This window comes from Blastomyces dermatitidis, assembly GCF_000003525.1.
Source record: "Blastomyces dermatitidis ER-3 genomic scaffold supercont1.9, whole genome shotgun sequence".
NCBI lineage: Eukaryota > Fungi > Ascomycota > Eurotiomycetes > Onygenales > Ajellomycetaceae > Blastomyces > Blastomyces dermatitidis.
The window spans coordinates 2,360,286-2,383,345 of NW_025544782.1; the positions used below are offsets into that span (position 1 = coordinate 2,360,286).

General features: G+C 47.7%; 4 protein-coding genes across 4 annotated transcripts; 2 read left to right on the forward strand and 2 right to left on the reverse strand.

The window, feature by feature from the left end:
• Nucleotides 1-420: 420 nt before the first annotated feature.
• On the forward strand, nt 421-5,363 carry BDCG_07728 (alpha amylase; the record flags this gene model as incomplete). The annotated part of the gene is made up of 3 exons (XM_045423518.1): nt 421-641; nt 744-5,163; nt 5,268-5,363. 3 exons carry the CDS (start codon nt 421-423, stop codon nt 5,361-5,363), a joined length of 4,737 nt encoding a protein of 1,578 aa, XP_045278897.1.
• A 338-nt stretch (nt 5,364-5,701) lies between these two features.
• Nucleotides 5,702-9,867, forward strand: BDCG_07729 (uncharacterized protein). Its single transcript, XM_045423519.1, has 4 exons — nt 5,702-6,277; nt 6,348-6,512; nt 6,592-7,762; nt 7,826-9,867. The coding sequence occupies exons 1-4, from the start codon at nt 6,077-6,079 to the stop codon at nt 8,905-8,907; spliced, it is 2,619 nt and encodes an 872-aa protein (XP_045278898.1). The 5' UTR covers nt 5,702-6,076; the 3' UTR covers nt 8,908-9,867.
• BDCG_07730 (phospho-2-dehydro-3-deoxyheptonate aldolase, phenylalanine-inhibited) lies at nt 9,308-11,503 on the reverse strand. Its single transcript, XM_045423520.1, has 4 exons — nt 11,303-11,503; nt 11,188-11,242; nt 10,168-11,070; nt 9,308-10,046 (listed from the first exon to the last, which is right to left on the reverse strand). The coding sequence occupies exons 1-4, from the start codon at nt 11,312-11,314 to the stop codon at nt 9,895-9,897; spliced, it is 1,122 nt and encodes a 373-aa protein (XP_045278899.1). The 5' UTR covers nt 11,315-11,503; the 3' UTR covers nt 9,308-9,894.
• Nucleotides 11,504-11,512: 9 nt separating this feature from the next.
• Nucleotides 11,513-16,370, reverse strand: BDCG_07731 (uncharacterized protein). The gene is made up of 4 exons (XM_045423521.1): nt 16,268-16,370; nt 15,965-16,204; nt 12,312-15,897; nt 11,513-12,243 (listed from the first exon to the last, which is right to left on the reverse strand). The coding sequence occupies exons 1-4, from the start codon at nt 16,324-16,326 to the stop codon at nt 11,926-11,928; spliced, it is 4,203 nt and encodes a 1,400-aa protein (XP_045278900.1). The 5' UTR covers nt 16,327-16,370; the 3' UTR covers nt 11,513-11,925.
• Nucleotides 16,371-23,060: the final 6,690 nt, after the last annotated feature.

The following is a 23,060-nucleotide window of genomic DNA, read 5'->3' on the forward strand; positions in this document are numbered from 1 at the left end:
TTAATGGCATGGAAGTGGTGGCGGGTATATAGTATACGGCATAAATAGTATATTTGAATTGCAAATAACTGAATGGATCATGTATAACTATTTGTTAGGGATCAGCCGACGTGGAAGCCGCCGCCTGACAGATGATGATGTCAGCGACAAACTCAATGACAACAGGGAACAACCAACCACCAACATCAACAACGTCCAGCAGGTCATTCCTGGCCTGGAGTTTTATAATAGATATAAAAAGAATCCCTCGCCCTGGATGCCACTTCCATCTCCCTATACCATGCGGCAGTCATCGCTCTCTTTCCTACTCCAGATACCCCTCCTATCAGCATTCCCTCTGGAAGATACATAGAGCAAACAGATAAACAATAAAAATAGCAGACTCAAGTAACCTAGATACCCTATACGCGACTTGCAAACATGTCTTCCCAAAGGCGAGTCGTTTACCTTCTGCCCCTGACGGACAGTGGCGCCCCAGATGTCCTGCGGGAGTTTATCGAGCTACCTCCACCCTCCGACCCGCCATATATCCTCCGCTTCGTCACTGATGGGAGCAGCCCCATTTGCAACCGAGGGAGTCTATGGGTTAATATCCCGAAGGAAGGGAAACGGTTTGAGAGAGATGTATTTACGGAGTATAGGTAGGCAATTTCTTTTCTATTTATGCCTACTACATCTCTATACAACCAGAGAGGCTGGAATTTGGCAGTAGATTCGAAGAATGATAATAACAACAATATTAGATTGACCCCTTCCTTAACCGATGCAGCTAAAATCGACATACCCATTACGGCTCCCGGAGCTTTCGCCTTTTACTCAACCTACAGCCCTCCCCCGTCGCTCTCAATCAGCCCCTCTTCAATCCCGCAGGAGAAGAATCAAGACCAGGTCCGCTCCAAAACACACTACCTAACCATCTCGCCCCGCGTAACCCTTAACAATGTCAACCTCCCCTTAACATCCCTTTCAATAATCACTGTCCTCTCAAAGTTCATGGGTCAGTATCCGGCAGACTGGGACAACCACCTAACCAGCATCTCCCGGCGCGGTTATAACATGGTCCACTTCACCCCGCTGATGGAACGTGGCGAGTCGAATTCGCCGTACAGCATATTTGACCCGCTAACGTTTGACACGGCCCTTTTCCCCAATGGCGAAGCTGATGTAGCGGCGTTGGTCAAACGTATGGAAGGCACCTATAACCTGCTGGCATTGACGGATGTCGTGTGGAATCACACGGCTAATAATGCTAGTTGGCTGCTGGAGCATCCGGAGGCTGGTTATAGTGTTGCCACGGCGCCATGGTTGGAGGCGGCGTTGGAGCTTGATACGGCATTGACTCGCTATTCCGAGCAACTAGGCGAGCTAGGGTTACCCGTAGAGTTTAAAACGGAGAAGGACGTGGTGGAAGTTGTACATGGGATGAAAGCGAATGTTATTGATAAGATACGGTTGTGGGAGTTTTATGCCGTGGATGTGAAGAGGGATGTAGAGAAGACGATTGAGTTGTATCTGAGTGGCGACGATCACATCCCCAAGGGTGGATTTGGGGTAGGCACTGTTGGCTCTTTGAAGGAGATTAGGGAATGGAGCTTAAAGGAAAAGGCACTTTTTATTCGGGAGAAAGGGTTGATGAATAAAGATCGGATCCTGGGTCGGTACGGCCGGACTGTCGATGCCACGGTGGGTGCGGCCTTGCTCCGGGCTCTGTATGGCCGGTATGACAAGGATTCGTCGGATGTTCCACGCATTCGAGAAGCGCTCAAGAAAATTCTGGACGAGGTCAATCTCCCGCTATTTTTGGAGTATGATAAGGACGTCCAGGAGATCTTTGACCAAGTGTTTAATCGTGTCAAGTACCAACGGCTCGATGACAATGGGCCTAAGCTGGGGCCAATTACCAAAGGGAATCCGCTCGTTGAAACATATTTCACTCACCTCCCAATCAATGAAGTTACGAAGAAACACTCTCCCAATTCGCTGGCGCTGGTTAATAACGGGTGGGTATGGAACGCAAATGCCATGCGGGACAACGCGGGTCCAGACTCTCGTGCCTATCTACGACGCGAGGTCATTGTCTGGGGTGACTGTGTCAAGCTTCGCTATGGCACATGCCCAGATGACAATCCGTTCCTATGGGATTATATGGCCCGATATACACGACTGATGGCGAAATACTTCGCCGGCTTCCGTATAGACAACTGCCACTCGACCCCTCTTGCTGTGGCGGAATACCTCCTGGATGAAGCTAGGCACGTTCGGCCGGATCTCACGGTCTTCGCGGAATTGTTTACTGGCTCAGAGGAGACGGACTATCTCTTTGCGAAGCGGCTGGGCGTTGGCGCACTGATTCGCGAGGCTATGCAGGCGTGGAATACGGCAGAGCTTAGCCGGCTTGTCCATCGGCATGGTGGGCGGCCTATTGGGAGCTTTGATATCGATCTGCCGACGGATAATTGCCCGCGAGAAGACTCTCCTGAAAGTGGCAGTAGAGATGAAATTGTCAAACATATCCGTGAGGCGTCTATCCCGGCACTGTTTATGGATTGCACGCATGACAATGAGGTACCTGCGGAGAAGCGGCAGGCAAGGGATACGTTGCCTAATGGCGCGCTAGTCGCAATGTGTGCGTCTGCGTCTGGGAGTGTTATGGGCTATGATGAGATCTATCCGAATCATTTGGATTTGGTGGCTGAGACACGTGTGTATTCTTCCGGATCCTCGGACAGGAAGGGGAAGGGAGAGGGGAAAGAAGGGCAAAGCGATATGTTGTCCGTTGTTGGGGAGGGGGGTATTGGTGGAGCGAAGAAGTTGTTGAATCAGCTACATGCGAGGATGGCTGTGGATGGATATGACGAAACCCATATTCATCATGAGGGAGAGTATATTACCGTCCATCGCGTGCAGCCGAATACACGAAAGGGTGTTTTCCTCATCGCCCATACGGCGTTTCCGGGAGGCGGGGATTCGGGTGTCACTCTGGGCCCTGTGCGGCTGGTGGGAACTAAGGCCAAGCTTCTTGGTGCATGGAAGTTGGAGGTCGATGATTCAAATGAGTCGAAAAAGTGTGTTCTCTCTGATAAGATGTATCTCAGAGGCCTACCAAGTCGGGTTCTGAGCCTGGATGGTGTGCAGGTTGAGGAGATAGGGAATGAGACGGATATTACGATTCCGAGGGAATTCCCCCCTGGTTCGATTGCCTTGTTCGAGACGTGTATCCCTGGTGCCGATCTGTCGGAGAATCTACGTGCTTTTATCACCTCTGGTGCCGACGAAGCATTTGGTAATCTTGACCTTATCGATCTTAACTTTGTCCTTTACAGGTGTGATGTGGAGGAAAGGGATTCCAGCAGCGGCAAAGATGGCGTTTATAACATCCCCAACTTCTCTCCGCTTGACTATGCTGGTTTGCAGGGGTGGTGGAGCGTGCTTGAACCTATTGTCAAATCGGATGACCTCGGCCACCCGCTATGCGATCATATTCGCAGCGGCCAGTGGGCGTTTGATTATATAGTTGGACGCATGAATAACGCAGTGACGGCATATGGGTATGACCGTCTTCGGGCTCCCGCAACATGGCTACAAGAACGCTTCGATGCGATTCGTGGTGTTCCAAATTTCCTCCTACCGAGATATTTTGCTATGATTGTCCAAACGGCCTATTACGCCTCATGGAGACGTGGCATCCATTTATTTAGCAACGTCAGGCATGGCACGGAATTCATCCACTCGCTCGCAATGGTTTCCACCCAGATGGTCGGCTATGTGAAATCAGCCTCCCTGTTTCCCACCAAACAGGTTCCTTCTCTCGCCGCCGGTTTACCACATTTCGCTACCGATTGGGCGCGGTGCTGGGGGCGTGACGTTTTCATCTCCCTTCGTGGTCTCCTACTTGTCACCGGCCGATTCGACGTCGCGAAAGAACACATCCTCGCCTTCGCGAGCGTGCTTAAGCATGGCATGATCCCCAATCTACTCGGGAGCGGTAAATTATCCCGCTATAACTCGCGTGACTCTGTCTGGTTCTTCCTCCAGGCTATCCAGGACTATACCACCATCGTTCCCGATGGGATTTCGTTGCTGGATGAGAAAGTGTCCCGTCGTTTCTTGCCGTATGATGATACTTGGTTCCCCTTTGATGATGAAAGGGCTCATAGCCAGTTCTCGACCATTGCGGAGATTATCCAGGAGGTATTCCAGCGACATGCATCCGGTATGTCGTTTCGGGAGTATAATGCCGGCCCGGAGTTGGATAGGCAGATGAGACCTGAAGGGTTCCAGATTGATATTCATGTCGACTGGAATACGGGATTTATTTTTGGTGGCAATCAGTGGAACTGTGGGACGTGGATGGATAAGATGGGCGAGAGCGAGAGGGCTGAGAACAAAGGGTATCCGGGGACACCAAGGGATGGTGCTGCGGTTGAGATTACGGGGCTTCTATACAGTGCACTACGGTGGGTGGAAAAGCTACACCGTGAGGGGCGGTATATGCATGACGGCGTTAAAATTAGCTCGAGCTCTACTGCGACGACGGAGACAATAACCTTCTCAGACTGGGCTGGCCGTATCTACGAAAATTTCAACCGTGCATACTACATTCCCCTCCACCCAGCAGACGATTCAGAGCACGATATCGACCCATCCATTGTCCACCGTCGTGGCATCTACAAGGACCTCTACAAATCCTCCAGCCCCTACCAGGACTACCAACTCCGTCCCAACTTTACCGTCGCCATGGTCGTCGCTCCAAGTCTTTTCCCACTGGAGAATGCCATACACGCACTCACCACTGCGGACACTGTCCTCCGGGGTAAAGTTGGGATGGCTACGCTCGACCCCGCTGATCTGAATTATCGCCCGTATTATAACAATGCGGAGGATTCGACGGATTTTGCCACGGCGAAGGGGAGGAATTATCACCAGGGGCCCGAGTGGGTGTGGCCATTGGGTTATTTCTTAAGGGCGCTATTGAGGTTTAAGATCTTGGGCCAGAGGTCTAGCGATGGAGAGGGTGGGGAGAAGGGGAAGGGTAGGGAGATGGAAGAGACGTTTCAGCTTGTGTCGAGTAGGTTGGAAGGGTGTAAGAGAATGATTGTTGAGAGTGGATGGAAGGGGTTGACTGAGCTGACGCATGGGGGTGGGGGGTTTTGTGCGGATTCGGTGAGATATATATTTCTTTTCCCTCATTTGTCCCAGATTTTCGTTCGATGTTGGATTGTAGTATGTGGGTAGGCTTTGTGGTGCTGATTTTCCGGGTTTTCTAGTGTCCGACCCAAGCGTGGTCTTCGGCGTGCTTATTGGATCTTTATTATGATGCAACACAGTATCAGAAAGGAACGGGATTTGACGACGAAGGATGAGGAATGGTAGAAATTGATGCCTCGGGAATTGACAGATGACGGGTGCCCTCGGATCTCAATTTTCATTGTTTGATAAATACAGTAGAAATATAAAAGATGGGAGTTTGGATTTAGAATTGTGAGGCTAGCAATGAGGGTTATGTGTATCATAACACATATAGTGATAGTTGAATAATTGAATCGTATATGGTTAGCTATCCTTTTTTAGTACTCCATCTAACTACTGTGTAGTTCTGCTCAACATGCTAAAGAATAGACAATGACGTCATATTAATGATATTATTAGGCAACGTAAGCTAACCGAATCTGGTAAGATGCTAATCATCCCGAAGCGCAACTTCCAACTTCCAACGATCCAAAAGCTAACCATTCTCAAGATCGACAACCTCTTCACCGCGCCCACGATAATAACAGCCAGGCAGCTGGATGGGTCGCGTCGATAATCCCTCTATTTCCGATGATGTGAACGGCCGCGGTTAACTTGTCCCTTTATTTGCTCTTTTTGGTATAATTCACTTCTATCCGCACGACGATAAAGTAGCGAAGGGGAGAAATAAGCAAGCAGTATATTCAAAAAGAGCTTTACTGCTTAATCTCGCGATCGGAAAGCCCGCACACGAATAAGGACGCGGGGTTAAGAACGGAAAGCCGCAGGTCGTATCACGTCTCTATCCCCGACGACGGCGACGAGATCTCTCCACCCACTTACTCCGATGTTATCCTCGCTACTATCCGCCACCGCGACTGCCACAGCCTCTTCGATCTTAGCCGTTGCGACGGGTAAAAACGATACCGGCGATGGTGGCGGAGATGGCGAGCATAAATACCAGGATCAGACGAAGGGTCAGCGCGACCTGCTAACACAGGTTATCGTCAGCTCTACCGTTGGGTTTCTAGCGTTTATGGGCTTTTGTGTACGTTTTGAGGTTTCCGTTCCTTCTGCCCTCCTCCTTTTAGTGTTTACTGATTTTAATCTTGGCGTAGATACTTCGACCGAAGTGGAGATCGCTCTACGCTGCTCGAAGAAGGCTGAGAACGGCCGCGTCGAGATTGCCTGAGCTGCCAGATACGTTGTTTGGCTGGATCCCAATCGTGCATAAGATTTCTGACGATGAGGTGCTAGCATCTGCCGGGCTGGATGCGTTTGTGGTTGGTTTTATTTCTTTACGCGGGGTACTATATTTTGGAAATACAAAAACGATGCTAATTATATGTGTTTTCCGCGCAGTTTTTATCATTTTACTCGTACGCCCTTAAGTTCCTGACAGTTGTGTTCTTTTTCACGCTTGCGGTTATTCTCCCGATCCACTATATCTATACGAATAAATATGGCTATCCCTGGGACATACCAGAGGATCATAAGGATGATTCACAAAAAACGAAAGCCGACCCGACATACCTATGGATGCATGTTGTTTTCGCCTATGTTTTTACTAGTATTGGCATAAAATTTCTTATCGACCAGACGAACAAAATCATCCAGATCCGCCAGCAGTATCTGGGTGCTCAAACAACTATGACGGATAGGACAATTCGTTTGTCGGGGATACCGCCCGAGTTACGCTCCGAGGAAAAGATAAGGGACTTCATCGAACAACTTCAGATTGGAAAGGTGGATCAGGTCATGCTATGCCAGGACTGGAGAGAACTGGATGGCCTGATGGAGGCGAGGAAAAATATTCTCCAAAAATTAGAGGAGGCATGGACTAAACATGTTGGCTATCAATGGAAGAGGCCTGACAGCAGAGCAAACGCATTACCGCTTGTTCGAACGGACACGGTGGAAGCAAGTTTCGAGTCGAGAGAGGAGAACGAGCGTTCCCGCCTGCTTTCGACCGAAGACTCTGCACGAGCGCATGTCTCGAGCTATTCCCTCAAGCGACCCACGATACGCATTTGGTACGGCCCGCTAAACATGCGGTACAAAAAAATCGACGCAATTGACTTCTACGAGGAAAAGCTGCGGCGACTAGATGAGAAAATTGAGGAGATTCGCAGCAAGGAGTGTGAACCAACACCGCTCGCCTTCGTCACTATGGAGTCCATCGCTGCCTGCCAGATGGCTGTTCAGGCTATTCTCGACCCTTGGCCCATGCAGCTCGTGGCGAACCTAGCACCCGCTCCTGCAGACGTGGTTTGGCAGAACACCTATTTGTCGCGGGGCAGTCGGATGCTCCGGGGATGGTCCATCACGTTGCTCATAGGGGTTCTCACCGTGTTCTGGTCTGTTCTCCTCATTCCCCTCGCTTACCTGCTCAACCTGGAAACCATTGAGAAAGTCCTTCCGACTCTTGCGGACTTTCTTTCTCGCCATGCCATAGCCAAATCGTTGGTACAAACTGGTCTACCTACTCTTATTCTCTCTCTATTGACAATTGCCGTTCCGTTTCTTTATAATTGTAAGTTCTGCTACACCTACTCTTTTGATATCCGCAGAACTCCCGCTAATAGCAATTATTCAGGGCTGGGCAACCTTCAAGGCATGACATCTCAAGGCGACGTCGAATTGTCTCTTATCTCGAAGAATTTCTTCTTCACCTTCTTCAATCTCTTCCTCGTCTTCACCGTCTTCGCAACAGCCTCCAATTTCTACCGCCTCTTTGAAAACCTCCGCGACGTCTTTAGAGACACAACGACTATTGCCTTGGCCCTCGCTCGTTCCCTCGAAACCCTTGCCCCGTTCTACACCAACCTAATCGTCCTCCAGGGCCTGGGCCTCTTCCCCTTCCGCCTCCTCGAATTTGGCAGCGTGTTCCTCTACCCCTTCCAACGCCTCAGCGCGTACACTCCCCGCGACTACGCTGACCTGGGCAAACCTCCAACATTCAGCTACGGCCTCGCCCTGCCACAAACAATCCTCATATTCATAATCACCGTCGTCTACAGCGTCTTTCCTAGCTCATATATCGTCTGCCTCTTTGGCCTCATCTACTTCTCCATCGGCCGCTTCATCTACAAATACCAGCTTCTCTACGCCATGGACCATCAGCAACACAGCACCGGCCGCGCATGGCCCATGATCTGCTCCCGCGTCATTCTAGGTTTTATCGTCTTCCAGCTCGCCATCATCGGTACCCTCGCTCTCCGTACTGCCGTCACCCGCTCCATCCTTGTCGTCCCCCTGCTCGCCGGAACCGTCTGGTTCTTCTACTTCTTCTCCCGCACCTACGACCCGCTCATGAAATTCATCGCGTTACGCTCCATCGACCGCTCCCGCACCGCAGTCGATCAGGACGAAACGCCTACGCCTACTTCTACAATGTCCCCGCCTTCCCAGTGGGATCGCGATGCTGTCCACCTCCGCTTCCGCGGTCGGGACCTTGCGTCCAAGCTGAAGAAGTATGTCAATCCGAATTTGATCGTGCCACTTGACGAGCCTTGGATTCCGGGACGTGCGCCCACGCTTGGGGCTACTAATGCTCTTGATGCGGGTGGGGACTTTATGGGAATTACGGATGGTAGTCACAATGGGAATGATAATAATGGTGCCCGGTTCAATGGGAATAGGAATTGGAGAAATAGGGGACAACACCTACCTTGCTAGATTTTGGGGCAGGAATTTTATATATATTCGCACCCAGGTACAAATGTACAGAATTGGACTTGGGATCGTGATGGGTTGGGTTATGATAAACGGAAGTGATGCTGATGGATCGAATAAATCTGAATCGGATTAGATCATCCTTTTTCTTTTTCTTTTTTTTATTTTGTTTTGTTTATTGATTGGACTGGTGGTGATTGCGATTGGCACAGGGTGCGCCTCCCAGCCTTCCCCTAGATAATCGCTTCTTTGTATATACATTTTTCTACATATGTGGTTTTCTGTATTCCTATTATTAATATTTCGGGTTTGGGAGACTTCCAGAGCTGACTGGGCATTGTTGGGTTTCCTTTTTCTAGATATCCCTGCTCCTGTTTTCTCCATTGGTTCTTCTTTGTTTTGCTTTCAAACGTACTTCTATTTTTATTTTTCTCTGCATCCATGATGATACCACTCTTAAGCCGCTCGCCATTTTCCTACATTTTCCTAATTCCAACTTCGATTGCACTTCCATTCTCTATTCTCTACGCATGGATCAGTTTTCATCTCCTACACACAAAAGTGTTACACTTTCAAATTCCAAACATCGGCCTACTTGTCCAACTTCAGTGAAGCGAGATAGGAGACAAGATTTGTGTTGATTGTCGTAAGTAGTACGGAGTAGTTTGTGTTATCATTATGTTCCAGTTGTACTCAAAAGTCGCCGGGACCTTCAGAGAGAAACGGATCATGCAAGTAACAGAGGTAAAATAAGGTACGAGAAATTCAAAATATTTTTTGTCTTCCCACCGTTTCAACCAGGCATATCCCCAATTTATATTTTATCTTATTTTCCTTAAGCCATTTGACCAAACCCCCTGAAAAAGACAGCGAAAATCACAACAAATTAACTCAAGGGAATATATAAAGGCGTTTTCAAAATAGACGAAAGTAGGCAAGGGAATAAACGACTTTTTCATAGACGTTTTGAGTAGTTTTCTATTATTATGCTCATGCGGCTTGTCCGCGTTCCCGCCGTTGCCGCACCGCATCCGCGAGGGTTTGTAATACGCTCTCCGTATCTTCCCAGCCAATGCAGGCATCCGTGATGCTGACTCCGTATTTTAGACCTGGTTTGCCCTGGGGGCTGACTTTTTGGTTTCCTATTGCGGATTAAAACCCACAGAAATTAGAAAAGGGTTCGTTCAGATCATAAGCTGCCAAAGGACCAGAAAAAAAAAAAGGGTAAAAGAAAGAAAAGGAACAAATATATATAGAACCCACCTTCGTTAATATTACTCTCAATCATCACCCCCATGATCGCCTCTTCACCGCCCGCAATCTGCTCCGCCAGCACAGCCGCCACCTTGGGCTGGTTGCGGTGATCCTTCAGCGAGTTGCCATGGCTGCAATCAACCATCAAGCGGGCATTCAAGCCCTTATCCGCCAACTTCGCCTTGGCCTCCGCAATGCTTGCTGCATCGTAGTTGGTTCCCTTCTTCCCACCGCGCAGGATCGCAAAGCAGTCGTCATTGCCATCCGTACCCACAATCGCCACGACGCCCGGTTTCGTCACGGAGAGGAAATGGTGCGGGTGCTTGACGGCACCGATGGCGTCGACGGCCACGTCCAGAGAGCCGTCGGTGCCATTCTTGAAGCCGACGGGGAAGGAGAGGCCGCTTGCTAACTCACGGTGCAGCTGGGACTCTGTGGTGCGGGCGCCGATGGCGCCGACGGAGAGGAGGTCAGCGAGGAACTGGGGGGAGATGGTGTCGAGCATCTCGCTAGCGATAGGCATGCCCTTGTCTGTCAGGTCAACAAAGAGCTGGCGCGAGACGCGCAGTCCCTTGTTGATCTTGAACGAGTTGTCGATGTCCGGGTCGTTGATGAGGCCCTTCCAGCCGACGGTTGTGCGGGGCTTCTCGAGGTAGGAGCGCATGACGATGAGGAGCTCGTCTTTGTGTTTCTCCTTTTGTTGGAGTAGGCGGTTGCAGTAGTCCATGGCTGCCTCTGGGTCATGGATGGAGCAGGGCCCGATGATGACGAGGAGGCGGTTGAGCGGGTCTTTGCCATTGACGACGGCGGCGGCTTCTTTGCGCGAGCTTATGACCGTCTGCTTGGAGGCAGGAGTCTGAGATATCTCATGCTGTAGGAGGTTTGGCGGGGTAAGAGGATTGTAGCCCCGAACTGTATGTGTGTGTTGTTCGTTAGCTGAGCTCTGTCATATGGAATGGCGGGGGAGAGCTGGTGCTTCGAGATATTGAACCAAGCAGTAATCAAGAGTAGTTATGAATATTGACATACTCCGCCAGTCTTCCGCATGCTCTGTGTTCCCGACATCTTTATTCTCGATATACCACTATGTCCGGTTAGTTGGGATAATTGCGTCCTGGGCGCTGCGTTGAGTCATCGTTCTCACCTGGGTAGCCATGGCGGGGCAGTTTGACAGTTCAACAGTTAAACAATCAATGGTGAGGAGATAGGTCAATTGCAACTGGCAATCATGGCAAGGTAAAAGTGAAAAGGAGGAAGTGTTGTCTAGAAGAGAGTTATTAGTTTTATTATTGTGTTGTTTCTCTATTAAATACTTCTGTATGAACTGAACTGGCGGTGATCGAATTTCTCTCCGGCACCGGCGCCTTTTATTTTTTTTTGGCTTTTAATTTTTATTTTGGAAATTTGAGTTTGCAGTCACAAAGTTCTAACATGTGATGCACGTTATAAAGATAAATGAATATAAACATATTTCTCCGTTGGCAGACGCAACCAGCAATATTGTCACATTGTTACATTTAATCCCCATTATGTTGCCTTCGCTTTTTCCGTAAGATAATAATATAAATCCATGGATTGAGTAAATTATACAGCCGACAAACAGAAAACTCCCATTTCCCCTCGGTATTGAAACTTCGTGTTCGTCCGCTGCCCATTTTGTCCAGAGCAGTTAGGCACGGAAGCAACCAAACCACGCCATCTTTAATAATAATGAGAGCGGTAACCTGGTCACTAACTCCATCGAGAAGAAGCTCTAATCGGGGTACGCTAATCATCCGCCCCGTATTCTTTCATCACAACATCAATTCGCCCTAGCAACTTCTTTCGCTTATGGACCGCTGCAGAAAGATCCTTCATGGCCGGTTGCTTTAAGAAGCTCTGTCTATCACTGATGAGACGAGCCATTATCATCTCGCAACGCTCAATCAGCTCTTCCTTGATGGGTAGCAGCCGGTTTTCGCACTCCTCAAGCTCCTCATCGTATCGCTGTTTCAGTTGCTCTACTAATCGACTCCCGCCTTGTCTGTAGGTGTCGACGACCTTGGTGATGGCTTGCTCCTCATCTAACAGGTGTCGAATGAGACGCTTTCAGAGGCAGGAGGGTTAGCAGAGACCAAGAGGGCAGAGTGTTTCCAATATTAACTTGTACTTACGCTACTAGTATCTAGCAGTATGTCTAGGCTGGTCTTTTGGGTCGCTCGCAACGCATTCTGCCACTCAGATTCCACATCTCTATACTCTTCCACCAGGGTATACGAGAGGTTTGAACTTGAGCCAGAAGAAACCTCAGCTGTGTCCCAGTATCTACTCTCCCCGTCGTATACCTCAGCCTCGGAGCTATTGATATCATGATCGAGTTCACTACTAGATTCTATAAATGGCATGATATTCGACTTCCGGGAGGTTTTTTTCATCGTCCGCACGTGTTTATGTCCTTTTTTGTTCCTCTGCGATTGCTTGTTTTGTTTTTCCTTTCGCTGTCCTCTGAGACGTCCAGCGAATGCGCTCGGAGCGCTCCGTCTCCAAAATGAATTGTCCATTAGATTGGATCGATTGCGAGCTGCAAAACTTCTTGTATTCTCACCCTGTTGCTTTAAAGGTGCGTCCCTGCGCTGAGGCGGGTTTTCGGAATTGGAACTATCATGACTCTCGTCGTTCGTTGCAAGGCCCTGGTGTTTGAGATCTACGTGGGTGCTTTCAGATTCGGAACTTGTCGATATACGATTGTTAACGGCAACATCCTCTCCTGACAAAGAAACCGAAAGCTCTGATGGGTGCGATGTCGCTGAAGTACTATCAATTGGAAGTTCGGCGTCAGGTGATATATTACTTGTGGGTCCCTTTGCACGGAACTTTCTGCGGATAGGCTGAGGGCTGCCATTCTCATCAACCCTTTGGCTCTGGCTTGGGATAGGCTGCACAGCCCGGCGTTGCGATCGAAACTCAACTTCAGTAACTTCGCAAACTGAGCTAGAATGGATGTGGGAGCCGCCGTTTTGACTACCAATATCCAACCTACGACATTCGGACGTTGGAATCAGGGACACCTCATCCATCTCGTCGATTTCGTCAATTCTATCGTCTGAACAATTTTCTAAACCATCCTTGGTAGGACGGGCGTCTTCATTATTATGATTCTCATGTGTACTGGTATCAGCTTTCGTCAAATTTCGGCCGGATGTGCCACTAGATATGGTGCACTGGTTTTTGGGCCCGTTTGAGTCGAAACCGACAATCTGTACTTTTCTAAGGGCTATTGCTGTCTCTGGGAGAGCGTCACTCTTGTTTCCTTCAACATTGTTTGGACCGTTACTCTCGGACATTAAAATACTGCGGATTTCAGTGGTAGCTGTCGGTTGACCCTGGATTTTTGGCTCTGTGGACTGTGTTTTATGCTGATCTCCTTCTGGTACACTCTGGTAAGCTCCATCGTTTGGCCTGGCGACTTTCACAGGCGCTCCGGCATTTTCCACAAGCTGGACCTTTGAGTGGTCTAGCTTGTCATGCTCATCCAGGGAAGGTCGTTGACTAACAACCGCCTGCCGTGCGATGAACTGGGAAACGTTTTTGGAAATTTCAGATACGTCCTTTCGCGCTTGACAATCCGTGCCGTTAACATTATTAACTGCTATCAAAGAGTTTGATGATAGAATGCCTGCTTTGGCCAAGGCATCGGAAAGCCTCTTTCCCCAGCTGTTCTCCCTGCATTCAACAGCCGTTTTCTGGAGCGCGTTGTCCATATTGGAAGGGGGTTCGGAATTGCGCACTTCGACTGGCCCAGCAGAGGGACTAGATCCACTTGCAGCTATATTTCTTCCCTGCAAATCCAGATTTTGATCGGCATCTTCCTCTCCAGGGAGGTGGACAGGTCGTCTATTCTCCTCATTTGCTGTGGCCTGGTTAGGCCCAAGAACTTCAGGAGATGTGACTAGATTAGAGAATTCTGGGGCTGGACGACTTGTGCTAGGGTTGACGACACCCTCGATGGAGCGTACCTCCTGCACCTGGGCATCTTCAGAGATTACAACAGGGGAGATTACAGCTATGCCCCCTGTCCAATTGCCCTGGTTAGCAGCCAATATAGACTCCTCTGGCGGACTTGATTCGATAGGATCATCAACGTCGTATGCTGCATTTTCAAATTCGTTGGCCAACGCAAGCTTCTGGTTTGCTTTTTCAGCCGCAGCTCGGCGCTCACGAGCAGATGTCAATGTTTTTGTAACTTGACGACCCGTTTTCTTTGTCTTGCTTTTAGCTGACGTTGGAGCAATATGCGGGGTCAAGACAAGGGTTTGTTCCGGCTTCTTATGCTTTTTCGATGATCGTGAGATGCTTTTTGGTTTGGAGGTTTTCGTGGGACCCTTGAGTTGGGGTGACGTTCTTTTCTGTTTCTTAGAAGAGCTTGCTGGTCGGCCTACAACATCATTCTCTACACGAAGGTCCTGGTCCCAGTCAATGGTTAGTTGGTTAGCTCTGGATTCGCTGATCCGGTTATGGGGTCGTTTGAGTTTCGAGCTGCTGGCAGTCTGATCGGGAACCTTATCTCCATTCTGCTTTTCAGATGGGTGTTTGACCGTAACATTGATTTGCTGGCCCATATTCGTCGGATTATTATTGAATGAGCCAGGGTTTGTATCATTTGGCGGGGAGTCCTCGACCAGGATGTCAGCTAATTGTTCAGAGTCAGTGGCAGGGTTGTTAGCAGCGAGAGGCGCCTCTTGAACGCCCAAACCACCCGAATCCAGACTGTTTCCCACAACTTGATCCTCCTGTCCTAGAACATTTGCAAATGAACTAGAGTCGTGAGGTTGAGGTTGAAGTTGAAGTGCTTGTCGGGCGAGGCTTGGCAGCCCAATTTGGCAGTCACCCTGCCCCTGACTAATATGCGGCTCAACAACACCCTCGCCATTGCAGGATATATTATCCTGCGTTTTGGACGGAATTACAGCGTTGGGGGCTATTCGGGGACTTGGGATTCGTTCGTGTCTGGGCGAACGACTTCCAGGCGGATTTCCAGGCTCTGGTGTCTCGCTAACCCTAGGCGGGTACGAGTCACAATATTCGCTCCCTACGGTGCCAGAACAATCCTTATTATTAATTATCCACTGCTCACCTCCTGGATGTGATTTATCCTGATCTCCTTCGTTCACGTTGCAGGACACGCTCAAATCGAGATGGGCACTGGAACCATTTATAGCTTCCTCGTCAAAGGAGAGCACCATGGCGGCGAAGGATGCCTTTCTTCTCGGATTCTGGGGTGTAGATTTACCAAAATCTAGGGGTAGAGTGATTAAATCCTTTACAACCCCCGTCTTGCACAAAAATGATTCAAGTGAGCTGCCTTGTTTTTCGTGCGAGCGGGATCTCGCAGGGTTGGAGAACCCGTTGCTAGCCCTGAATCCCCCATTGGCTCCTTCGGCGAGCCGACACTGTTGTTCAAGGGCGTCCCGAACCTCGATCCCTTGGTTCTGATTTTCAAATACCATGGAAACCTTGTCTGCCTTTTCCATCAGACCATTCGTCATATAAAAACCATTGCCGCAGAGGTACACATCTAGCGTTGCCGTTCTCTCGTGCAGTACAAGCTTGTCAATATGGCCTACACGAATTTCCATAAACTGAAAACGGTTGTCTTCAGTTATCATAACCCTGAGGAGACTAGATACCAATACTCCGATTAAGCAGTTACTGTGGCCGATATCTAATGCTCCAATATTGATAGTTTGGAGGGTATGCATCCTAAATGTCGTAATTAGTGTCGTAATAGACTAAGGATAATAGACAATCTCATTATTATTAAGCGCACCTTTGAGGCTCTGCCTTTTGCTGCGTGTCTTGACTAGATACAAAGACATTGAATTTCTCTATCCAGTGGGAGGCGATCGGGTCTCCTGAGGAAAACATGCCCAGGACTGGCTGCGGCGTGCTCGGAGGCCAAAAGATCCCGGGATCGACTTGTGAAGCAACGATAGTCTGGATAATTACACTGGCCAGCAATCGCAAAACATAGTCCGGTTCGCTCAGAACGGTCGCACCAAGTTTTCGCCTAAGGGCATGTTAATGTTAGCCCACAGAGTAGGTACTGGGTGTGTAAACATGAAGCCCTCACATATTCTCTTCGCCGCCCAATGCTAACATTCCCCCGTTGTCCTTTGATTTCCGGATCATCTCCAGTATAAGCTGACCAGTCTACCCGCACGCACGAGTTAGCATTCCGCGAGCCAGTAGCGTGCAGAAAACGCCAGCAACATACCCATTGTCTTGGTGCATCGACGTCACCACTGACAAATGTGTGTAATAGGTGCTTGAAGGCCTTTTGACCCATGAGTGATTTGCGCTGACGAGAAGCGACAACCATAGTATACTGCTGAGAGTTCCGGATGCTGTCCGTGAGACATCTCAGAGATTTCTTTCACAAAATGGTTAGATACCCACATAATAACTCAGTATATATATATCAAGTAGATGTTTCAGGGGAATGCAAACCAGGAAAAGATAGAAACCCCTGTCTCGAGCCCGACATGGAGGGGCTCGCAGGAGAATATGGAGAACGCAATGGAAAGACACGAGATCGAGTCTTGAGCAATTCCCTCTATTTTCTCCATCGAATAAGGCGATCAGATCTGGAAAACCAGCTTCGTCAAGACGATCGAATGATGCTAGAAACCCATTAACCGTGTCTAGGGGGATGCTGTATAGGGAATTGCAGTGTTAGTGACCACGGTCATGCTTTTTGCACGAGCTACAACCCTGGGAGTTGAGTGGACTGACATTAGCAGATCGTTGCCTTTGAGCTTGCCGATAGCTCCCTGTAGATATACTACCAAGCTGCCCAGAGAGGATTTGCGTCCAGTGGCATCAGCTGTCTCATTGGGGACGGCCATTTTTGAGACAGGCTTCGAAACGGGAAAAGATAGAACGAAACAGCAGAGGGTATATCAAATGAATAGCATTGCGCAAGTATATGTATCGTACTGCGAATTATATAGCGTTACATAGCCAGTTCAGAAAGATATAGTAGCGAAAGCACAAAGTAGCAGAAGAGACAAACCCTTCAAATGAAGTGCAGAGCGAGTTATGAGAGAAGCGAAGATCGAAGAAGAAGAAGAAGAAGTGATGTCTGTCTGCGTGGAAGGAGACGACCTTCGCGGGACAGAACAACGACAACGCGCATCAAGACAAGAGCAGACAACATCCCACCAATCTCCCGGGGCAATGAAACAGAAGAAATATTGAAGCTACAAGCTGAGCTGTAACTAGTTGTCTTAGCACTAACTACTACTTGTGATAAATAAGCATCCCAAACATTCTCACAGTTATACTTGTGGTGATAAATACATTGGCAAGCCAAAACCTTCGTCCTGAACAACAGGCAACACACGCTGGATCCCTCTGTTCTCCAGACTGGTAACATGCAAATGGCTAGCTTCACGGCTAGTCACTTCTTCCGCTCCCTCAAGAGTAGATTTGCTAAAGTTCCATCTTCCATTTAGGAAAATGTTTGATCCTCCCAGAGCACCCCCATTTTAATCCGATATCAACCATGCCAGATTAAATAGCTTGGTTGCCTGGACGGGAAAAAGGGGCAATCTTTCTGCTTGAATCAAACCCACACCCCGATTGTGCGGCTGGGATATTAATCGCCCGAATTATGACACATGGCCGGAACCATGCAAGTTGCTATGAATATTAGTCCGAGGTGGCTCCGATTGATTGGACTTGAGCGCGAACGTGAACGAACGTAAAGGCATCCGCTCTCCACATCACTTTCTTCTCATGGGTAAATAACTACGAATAATCAATGCCAATTTCCCGGTGTGCACTCTAAGAAAGGGCCATCTCTATCGTCTATGAAGTCCATTCCCAAAGTCCAGTCCCTCAGCCCGGAGAGTCCTCGCAAAATCCGCCATGTCCTTCTTTAATACAACGGTGTTATTTATTTCGTGGACAAGGGCATGTTCCTTGGCCGGTCTCAACTTCGGGCCCTACAAATCAACGCTCTTATTTAATAAAGTAAAATAAAATAAAATGGAACTCCTACCTATCCTCATTGATACCGAACCGCTTAAATTTTACTTGTACATTACATGTAACTAACGTAATCAACCTGTTGGTGATTACTACACCTACCCTAGTCACGTGCCACCCCAACCTATTCATTTAGTGTAACTCGCGTAGTTAGAACACAACACAACAACGTTATCCTCCAAGAGGTTATGAAGCCCTCATTAAGCTAACGAAAACCGCTGAAATAACGTGCCAATTGACATCTCCACGCGTCGTTACAAGCGTGCCTAGATGATTTATTGAGTGATTGAACCCATGGTTAATCTAAGATCCGGGGGGACGCCTGACTTAACAAAAGAATATGTGCCTCCAAGACAGAGAAACGAGAAAACGCCAGAGCAGCAAACACAAGATCACAGATCACTGCCAACGCCAATAACGAATCGGAAGGCGGCTCCTGGGGCATTTGAGCCGGACGACATGATCGTGGAAGAACGGTCTGACGAGTCCAACAACGAATACGAAGACCCAGTTGAAGGCATCAGTGAGATGTCAGACAATGCGGGGGGCCCAAGTGGCCGGAATGACAATAGCTCTGTGAGTGAGGAGACTCGCATGAGACTAGAAATTGCAAGACTCCAGCATGAAGTCGAGCGAATGAAGGCAGGCAGGAGTGAAAATGAAGAGCTCAGTGCAGATTTGGTGAACTATCTTCAACAGAAGGGTAGGACATCTGCATTGGTGAAGATCCTTAATGAATTCAGGGATCAAGTAAGGCCTATAAAGAAGTCTGTTGTACTCACTGGCTCTGCAAATTATCCTATGTGGAAAGAAGAGATTCTGCTCACAGCAAGGCAATCTGAAACGGATGACATTCTTAATGACAAGCAGATTAATCCTGACGAGGATGCCAGCATGGATATGCAACGTTTTTGGTCAGAACAGAATATCTGGCTATACAACTACATGTGGTCTGCAATCACCCCGCAGGCCAAATCTCACTTTATTATACCCAAGGAGTCCCAACTATCTGCTTATTCTCTATGGTCTGTCATAGAGGATAATTTCGCTGAGAGGCCTGCTGTCCGCAGAACTCGCCTGTTCCAAGAATTGATTGAGATGACATCAAAATCAAAGGGTTCTGATCACACATTTATCGAACGTTTAATCGCAATCAGGACTGATTATATCCGATTGGGATATAATGTTGAAGATTTCATGTTTTTCGACAGACTTCTTACAGGGGTTAGTAAAGGTTGGTCATCTTTTATAAAGAATCGAATGGATGCAATAGAGAAGGATGAGAACACTAGAACACTTGAAGATGATTTCATGGAATTGTGTCAAGATATTCTCCTACGATTGCCAGCTACTGGCGAACCTCCCACCTCCGATGGAAAGACCCCTGCAAATAATGCTCAAGATTCCAACAGAAAGGATAAAAAGGATAAGGAGAAAGAGAAGGTCTCTGAGGACAAGGACAAAGATTCCACCAAGCCGGATAGGAAGGGTAATAATGCTACCAAAACATGTTACCATTGTCAGAAGATTGGCCACATTCAAACAGATTGCTGGTTGAAATTTCCTGAAAAACGCCCTACTAGCCGCGGTAAGGATAAGGATAAGGATGAAACAGGCCCAGCGCCAGTTCATAATGTCATTGAGCAAGTATTTCATACAACAGAAACAGTCTATTCTACTGGTCAAACTGGCAAAGATACCTGGGTTCTGGACTCTGAATCCAGTGCCCATGCTACACCTTACAAGGATCTCATATTGATAGTGCCGCAGAAGGTTAATGTCATATTGAAGATGGCTGACGGATCGACAGCTCCCGCAACAGCTATAGGGAAGGTGGATATACCAGTTGAAGGAGTGAATCTGCTGCTGCAGGATGTCCACTACATTCCCAAGCTGGAGGTGAATCTTATGAGTTTTGGGAAGCTTGTACATCAGAGCTTATACAGAATGAAACAGGCAGCAAGGACATGGTATTTCCTTGCAACAGAACACTTGATGAATCTAGGATTCAAGATCTCATCTTACAACAGTGAATTCCTTTATCATCCAATTCGCAAGTTATTCTTGACACTACATGTCAATGACTGTCGAATCACAGGGCCTGAAGAGAGTGAAATTGAGTGGATTTTGATGGAAATCAGGAAAAGGTTTGAGACAAAAGAAGTCGAACAGGATAAACCTTACCTGGGAATGGAGGTCAAATACCAAGATGGAAATCTAGCGGTTACACAGAGCCGTTATGTTGAAGAAATATTGGAAGATTTTGGAATGGATAAGGTCAACCCTGCGGGGACCCCAATGGTGGCGGGCATACGACTGGAATTTTCACCTGATGAGGATGGTGGATTGGATGACGACTTTACAGCTACAAGATATCATCAAGGATTGGGATCATTGCAATATTTGGTCTCAAGCAGCCGGCCAGACCTGGTGTTCGCGGTCAACTATCTCTCGCGCTTTAACTCGCGTCCGCACAAGGCATGTTGGGCAGTGTTGAAGCATGTCCTACATTATGTCAAGAAGACGAAAAACCATGGCATATTATACAGAAAGGAGATCGGTGATGTGGGCCTGAGTCCTGTGGCATACTGCGATTCGGACTGGGCGGGGGCGGATCCCCAATACAAATCGACTACCGGCTACATTATATTGATTAACAGGTCACCGATCTCATGGCGGTCGCAGAGACAGACATCTATTGCCAAATCAACCACAGAAGCCGAATATATTGCAGCTAGCGAGGCAGCTTGTGAGATAATCTGGTTGAATGATATGTTATATGATGCTGGGTTGATGGATGATGGAAAAGCGAAAATATGCTCGCACCTACGAGTTGACAATAAGGGAGCAATTGATCTAGCAAAGGGGGAATCCTTAACGCGAAGGTCGCGCCACATTGAGATTAGATATCATATTCTCCGCGATTTGGTTGAAAAAGGGGAAATCATGATGGAACATGTTGGTTCTACAGCGAACATAGCTGACGGGCTCACCAAGCCACTGGCGAAGCCTGCATTTGAAGAATTTGTCAAGAGGGTTGGCATTCAGGAAATTGAGAAGAAGGAATGAATGGTAATGATGATACGGCGGATCAATGGATTTTGCGTGTATTTCTTGATTTTTACGGTTATTGCCGTACGGACGCCTTTCCTAATGAGGAAATCAGGGTCCGATTCATGTAATTAATTATTATTGCATTTTTGAAAGATTTGAGGATGGGGGAGGCCCCGGGTGGCGGCTTATTATAGGCCACGGTGTAGCAAGGGGGGGTGTTGGTGATTACTACACCTACCCTAGTCACGTGCCACCCCAACCTATTCATTTAGTGTAACTCGCGTAGTTAGAACACAACACAACAACGTTATCCTCCAAGACAACCACCCAACGCTCACCTTTGTAAATCAATTACAATCAACTTTAAATGTTAATATCTCAGGTGCCAGCTTCCCGGTTCACTCTCGGTTCCTTGTGTGTACATTACATGCATGCCTAATAATCTACTGCTTATCTTACTCCGGATAGCCCGATGGGTATGGACCTAGGATCGTGAAGTTATTGTAAAACATGGAATGTCTAACGTTAGATAGAGATCTAGTGATCAACTTCCAACGACGTTCAGGATTGGTGGGAGGTTGTAGGAAAGGATACAGTCTGGCCTTCTACCAGAGTAAGAAGAGGGGGGAAAAAACAAAAAAAAAAAATAGAAAAAATAGAAAAAAGAGGTTTTTTGGGAAGATCTGGTGACCCTCCGATTCTTGGGTTCAGCTTTGTCTGGTATAGGCACTCATTAAGGTCCCTTCATATATAATCAAGTTATGTATATATAAGGGTGGTTTGGCTGGGGAAGCATATAGAATAAGGAAATTATTCTTCGAGAAAAGTTGGAGAAGAAGAAGAAGCGGAGGATCTCTAGAGCTCGCGTTTCGCACGCTGAGGTAAGATGAGCTGTTGGATCAATTCAGTTTCACAAAGGTCCGTACATTTAAATATCAGATCGGCCATTGATAGCCAAGGATATATATATATATATATATATATAATATATACTTATCTGCATCTGCCCACCTTTTGCCTAACGTGCCACATCGCATTCGTCCCCCTAGGCCCTCGTGGGAGATAAATACCGCAGCGAAGAATTAATTAATACAAACATTCACAGGAAATATGAGCCAAAAAATGCAAGAGTGCGCTGGAGGGGGCGACTGGCTGAGTGGACATATTTTTGTTACCTAACGGAGTGAAATAGATAAACAGAGCTAAGATATAAAAGTAAGGGAGACGAGGTATGTAGACGGATAAACGCGGATTGGCAAATGGCGATGAAGAAAGAAATGGAGATTCTCATTCTAGAAATGAGGTAGCCAAGGGGGGGGGGGGGAGAGAGTGGGGGGAGGAAGGCAAAGACTGGGGTCTGCGTATAGTTTTAACGGACCTGTTCAGCACAAGAGGAGAAGTAGGAGGAAAGTGAAAGTGAAAAAGAGAAACAAGAAAGAGAAACATGAGTATGTATAAATAATAAGATGAATATAAGATGAAAAGCCATCTGTTCCAATGATATTTTGTGTTTTGGTTCGTGTGTTTTGTTGTATGATGGGTGATGCGGTTGTATCCCTTCCCTCTTCATTTCTCTCTTTTCTTTCTATGTGCATTCCTGATAATTTTTTTTTTCTTGTAACGAATAAAAAAGGGGCGGGAGCTGGTTTAGCGTTTTGGTACAAGTAGGTATCCCCATCCATACACCCTCATATCCCCCCTGCCTCACTCGACAACATCTACCACTACCACCTTCTATACAAAGTACAGAGTAATGAAGTACAACAAAAGGAAAAGAGCAGAAATCCAGAAACTAACGAACGAAAATCCCAGACAAGCAA

What these genes read in the sequence shown, in the direction of transcription:
- BDCG_07730 (XM_045423520.1), bottom strand. An exon ending in GCATGCGGAAGACTGGCGGA is followed by an intron (nt 11,071 to 11,187) that starts GTATGTCAATAT and finishes ACACACATACAG; the next exon opens with TTCGGGGCTACAATCCTCTT. An exon ending in TGAGAGTAATATTAACGAAG is followed by an intron (nt 10,047 to 10,167) that starts GTGGGTTCTATA and finishes AATCCGCAATAG; the next exon opens with GAAACCAAAAAGTCAGCCCC.
- BDCG_07731 (XM_045423521.1), bottom strand. Translation starts at nt 16,326, where the DNA reads ATGATCCGGAAATCAAAGGACAACGGGGGAATGTTAGCATTGGGCGGC. An exon ending in TTGGGCGGCGAAGAGAATAT is followed by an intron (nt 16,205 to 16,267) that starts GTGAGGGCTTCA and finishes ACATGCCCTTAG; the next exon opens with GCGAAAACTTGGTGCGACCG. An exon ending in CAAAAGGCAGAGCCTCAAAG is followed by an intron (nt 15,898 to 15,964) that starts GTGCGCTTAATA and finishes TACGACATTTAG; the next exon opens with GATGCATACCCTCCAAACTA.
- BDCG_07729 (XM_045423519.1), top strand. Translation starts at nt 6,077, where the DNA reads ATGTTATCCTCGCTACTATCCGCCACCGCGACTGCCACAGCCTCTTCG. An exon ending in TAGCGTTTATGGGCTTTTGT is followed by an intron (nt 6,278 to 6,347) that starts GTACGTTTTGAG and finishes ATCTTGGCGTAG; the next exon opens with ATACTTCGACCGAAGTGGAG. An exon ending in CCGGGCTGGATGCGTTTGTG is followed by an intron (nt 6,513 to 6,591) that starts GTTGGTTTTATT and finishes TTTTCCGCGCAG; the next exon opens with TTTTTATCATTTTACTCGTA.